The 4,912-nt window shown below is 48.8% G+C and overlaps 1 protein-coding gene across 1 annotated transcript in view; it reads left to right on the top strand.

The window, feature by feature from the left end:
* The window catches only part of LOC116525421 (glutamine-rich protein 2-like), an 11,088-nt gene that overhangs the window by 5,750 nt on the left and 426 nt on the right, over positions 1–4,912 (top strand). Inside the window, exon 4 of the mRNA XM_032241176.1 lies at positions 3,124–4,906. Coding sequence (XP_032097067.1) covers positions 3,124–4,906 — 1,783 coding nt within the window. The remainder of the gene's footprint in view (positions 1–3,123; positions 4,907–4,912) is intronic.

The raw sequence follows: 4,912 nt of genomic DNA on the forward strand, positions 1-4,912 counted from the left end.
TCCAGCCTGGGTAACAAGAGCAAAACTCCGTCTCAAAAAAATAATAATAATAAAATAAAATAAAATAAAAGGTAAACTGGAAAGACTAGCCAGTCAGTCATGGGAGGAAAGAGGGGACAATGTGTGCTTCCTGTGGCTGTTCCAACAAATGACCACAGACTTAGTGGCTTAAAACCACACAGATCTGTTACCTTACAGATCGGGAGGATGCAAGCCCAGCAACACGTTTCATGGGGCAGAAGTCAAGTTGTTGGCAGAAGTCAAGTTGTTGGCAGGCGGCTCTGGGGGGAAATCCATTTCTGGTCATGTTCAGCTTCTAAGTGTGGCCAGCAGCCCTTGGCTCTGGCCACATCACCTTCAGCCTCCTTCTTGTAAGGACCTTTGTGACTTCATCACTGCATCTACCTGGGTAACCCGGATGCTCTCTCCATCTCAAGATCCTTAATCACAACTGCAAAATCCCTTTTGCCACGTAAGGTAATGCTTCCAGGTTAGGAGGATGGGGATGTGGATATCTTTGAGAGCTTATATTTAGTGTGCCATAGTAACTAAAATCAAAATAATGGTTTTTTAGAACAAACACCTCAAAGTCCTAGACAAATGGACATAACAGCCAGAGGCAGGGGGAGGAATGCGGTCCTAGAAAAGCTGGTACAGTTTTTATTAAGGGCATCAGATGAGACCCCATCATTTCTGAGGATGATAGGAATTAAAAATAATGAGTGCTGGCTGGGTGTGGTGGCTCACACCTGTAATCCCAGTGCTTTGGGAGGCTGAGGCGGGGGGATCACCTGAGGTCAGGAGTTTGAGACCAGCCTGGTCTACATGGTGAAACCTCGTCTCTACTAAAAATACAAAAAATTAGCCAGGCGTGGTGGTACATGCCTGTGATCTCAGCTACTTGGGAGACTGAGGCACTTGAACCAAGGAGGCAGAGGTTGCAGTGAGCCAAGATCGTGCCACTGCACTTTAGCCTGGGTGACAGAGCAAGACTCTGTCTCAAAAAAAAAAAAAAAAAAAAAAGGCTGAGCACGTTGGCCCTCGCCTGTAATCTCAGCACTTTGGGAGGCCAAGGCAGGTAGATTACCTGAGGTCAAGAGTTTGAGGCCAGCCTGACCAATGTGGTCTCTACTAAAAATACAAAATTAGCCAGGCGTAGTGGCGCATGCCTGTAATCCCAGCTACTCGGGAGGCTGAGGCAGGAGAATCATTTGAACCTGGGAGGCAGAGATTTCAGTGAGCCAAGATTGTGCCACTGCACTCCAGCCTGAGCAACAAGAGCGAAACTCTGTCTCAAAAAAAAAAAAAAAAAATTATCCAGCCATGGTGGCATGCATCTGTAGTCCTAGCTACTTGGGAGGCCGCAGAGGGAGGCTTGCTTGAGCCGAGGAGTTAAAGGTTGCAGTGAGCTGTGATTGTGCACTCCAGACTGGGTGAAAGAGTGAGACCCTGTCTCTAAAGTGTGTGTTCATGTGTGTGTATAGCTATAACTGTTTTAATGTCCATCTCTGCTAATTCTAACACATATGCCAGTGTGAAGTTGGTCTCAGTTGGTTATCTCCTCATTATGGGTCATGTCTTCCTGCCTCTTTGTATGCCTAGCAATCTTTGATCAGGTGCCAGCTGCATTGGATGCTGGATAGTTTGTTTTTAGATGGAGTCTTGCACTGTCACCCAGGCTGGAGTGCAGTGGCACGATCTCTGCTCACTGCAGCATCCACCTCCCAGATTCAAGCAATTCTTCTGCCTCAGCCTCCCGAGTAGCTGAGATTACAGGCGTACACCATCACACCCAGCTGATTTTTTGTATTTTTATAGAGACAGCATTTCACTATATTGGCCAGACTGATTTCAAACTCCTGACCTCAAATGATCCACCTGCCTCGGTCTCCCAAAGTGTTGGGATTATAGGCATGAGCCACCACACCTAGCCTATATGTTTTAAATATATGGTTCACATACCTTCCAGTATACACTTTTATCATCAACAATGGGGCAGACTTTATATTTTATTGATTGATTGATTGATTGACTGAGACGGAGTCTTGCTCTGTCACCAGGCCGGAGTATGGAGGAGCAATCTTGGCTCACTGCAACCTCTGCCTTCCGGGTTCAGGTGATTCTCCTACCTTAGCCTCCTGAGTGGCTGGGACAACAGGCACCCACCACCCCACCCGGCTAATTTTTTGTATTTTTAGTAGAGACAGGGTTTCAGGCCAGGCATGTTGGCTCATGCCTGTAATCCAGGCACTTTGGAGGCCAAGGCGGGCAGATCACCTGAGGTCAGGAGTTCAAGACCAGCCTGACCAACATGGTAAAACCCAGTCTTTAAAAAAAGAGAGAGAGAGAGAGAGAGAGACGGGGTTTCACCATGTTGGCCAGGCTGGTCCTGAACTCCCGACCTCAGGTGATCTGCCTGCCTCAGCCTCCCAAAGTGCTGGGATTATAGGTGTGAGCCACTGTGCCTGACCCAGACTTTATATTTTAAACTTATACATTATGTCCTTTATTTAAAGGCTCGGCAGAAGTCCAGAGGATCACTTGTATTTTGTAATTTTCCCATCTTTTATGAATAAAAATTACACTTTTTAAAAATTTTATTTTTGAGATGGAATCTCACTCTGTTGCCTAGGCTGGAGTGCAATGGCGCAATCTCAGCTCACTGTAACCTCTGCATCCTGGGTTCAAGCGATTCTCCTGCCTCAGCTTCCTTAGCTGGGATTATAGGCACGTACTACCACACCTGGCTAATTTTTGTATTTTCAGTGGAGACAGGGTTTCTCCATGTTGGCCAGGCTGGTCTCAAAGTCCTGACCTCAAGTGATCCATCCACCTCGGCCTCCCAAAGTGCTGTGATTATAGGCGTGGGCTACCGCGCCCGGCCACAAAAATTACATATTTTTGTACGTGTCATTTACAAATATGCAGATTCTCAAAAATCTGGAGGCCTAGCCTTCCAGAACATCAGCGTGTTTCTTTATGTCAAGCTTAGCTTTTAGCACCAGAAGGTTTTTTTATCCAGGGAACCTAAATCATCTTAGTCAGATATCCCAGATTTCCGTTATTTCAACTCTGATAGTGACTATTTTGAGTGTTACCGATTTCCTTCTTCTCTCCATCCAGGGCTCAGAAACACTCATGGAATTTTCTAAGCGCAGAGGGTTCACCTCCTTAACATCATCTGATGCGACTCTAAGCAGAGCACCTACCAAGCAACCAAGTATTGACCAGGCTCTGGATTCTGCCAGGGGTCTCGGCCCGGATCAGACTGCATCAGGGTCTAGTGGCACAGCACACCCCTCTGATGGGGTGACTGGCAGGGAACAAAGCAGGCCCCCGCCTGGTGCTGGTAGACAGCAGCAGCCGAGGGCCCGTGATGAGGCTGACATGCCACAACTCCATCCGTCTTCTGTATTCCGATTCAAATTAGACTCCGATCGTCAACGAAGTAAAGAGAAGCTCACCTCGACACATCCAAGAAGAGATGAACAAGATGCACGTCCTGGCCCAGCTCAACAGGACTTAACCTTGGCCAGTGGCCAGCCCAGCAGGGTGCCCACTAGCCAGAGTCAGGTCCGTGCAAGGCCAGATCGCCATGGGTTAGAACCAACTGGCATGGATCAGCCTGGATTCATGCATGCTAGCACCTACCCGCATGGTGTGGTCCCCCTCAACATGGGTCAGCTTGGTGTACTGCCACCTGAAATGGATGATCAGGAACTGGTACCACTTGTCATGGATCAGAAAGGTATGGTGCCACTATCAGTACCTGGCAGAGACCAGCAAGGATTGGAACTACCTAGCACAGACCGGCATGCTGTGGTTCCACTCAGCCCATACCAGCCTGGTGTGACACTTCCTGGCACAGACCAACGCAGTGTGGAACCACTTGTCACGGATCAGCATGGATTTGTAATATCAGTCATGGGTCAGCAAGGACTGATACCCCCTGATATGGACCAACAAGGATTGGTATGGCCTGGCATAGATCAACATGGACTGGTTCCACCTTTTACAGACCAGCATGGTGTACCACCTGGTTTGATACCAGTTAGTGCAGATCAGCAAGGTTTTGTGCAGCCCAGTTTGGAAGCAACTGGCTTCATACAACCTGGCACGGAGCAGCATGATTTGATCCAGTCTGGCAGATTTCAGCATGGTTTGGTGCAGCCTGGTGCATATCCACCTGGCTTGGTCTGGCCTGGAATGGATCAATCTGGTTTGGTCCAGCCTGGCACAGGTCAGCATGGTTTGGTCCAATCTGGTGCAGGTCAGGGTGGTTTGGTACAGCCTGGTGTAGATCAGCCTGGCATGGTCCAACCTGGTACAGATCGGATTGACGTGGTACAGATTGATGCATATCCACCTGATTTAGTCCACCCTGGCATGGATCAGCATGGTCTGGTACAACCTGGTACATTTCCTAGTGGCTGGATACAGCCTGACGTGTATCTACCTGGACTGGTACAGCCTGGTACATATCCACGTGATTTGGTACAGCCTGGTGCAGATCCACGTAGTTTGGTCCAACCTGGAATAGATCAACATGGTTTGGTTCAGCTAGGAGTTGATCAGAGTGGTTTTGTGCAGCCTGGCACAGATCAGTTTGGTTTGTTCCAGCCTGGTACAGATCACTATGGTGTGATCCAACCTGGAGGTCAGCGTGACTTAGCACAAGCTGCTGCAGATCAGCGTGATTTGGCGCAACCTGGTATAGATCAGCGTGGTTTGGCACAAGCTGGTGCAGTTCAGCCCGGTTTGGCACAAGCTGGTACAGTTCAACCCGGTTTGGTCCAACCTGGTGCAGTTCAGCCTGGTTTGGTCCAACGTGGAGTGGATCAGCGTGATTTGGGACAAACTGGTGCAGTTCAGCCCGGTTTGGCCCAACCTGGTGCAGTTCAGCCTGGTTTGG

Source organism: Sapajus apella, unplaced genomic scaffold (assembly GCF_009761245.1).
Source record: "Sapajus apella isolate SASKATOON/1434 unplaced genomic scaffold, GSC_monkey_1.0 scaffold48, whole genome shotgun sequence".
NCBI lineage: Eukaryota > Metazoa > Chordata > Mammalia > Primates > Cebidae > Sapajus > Sapajus apella.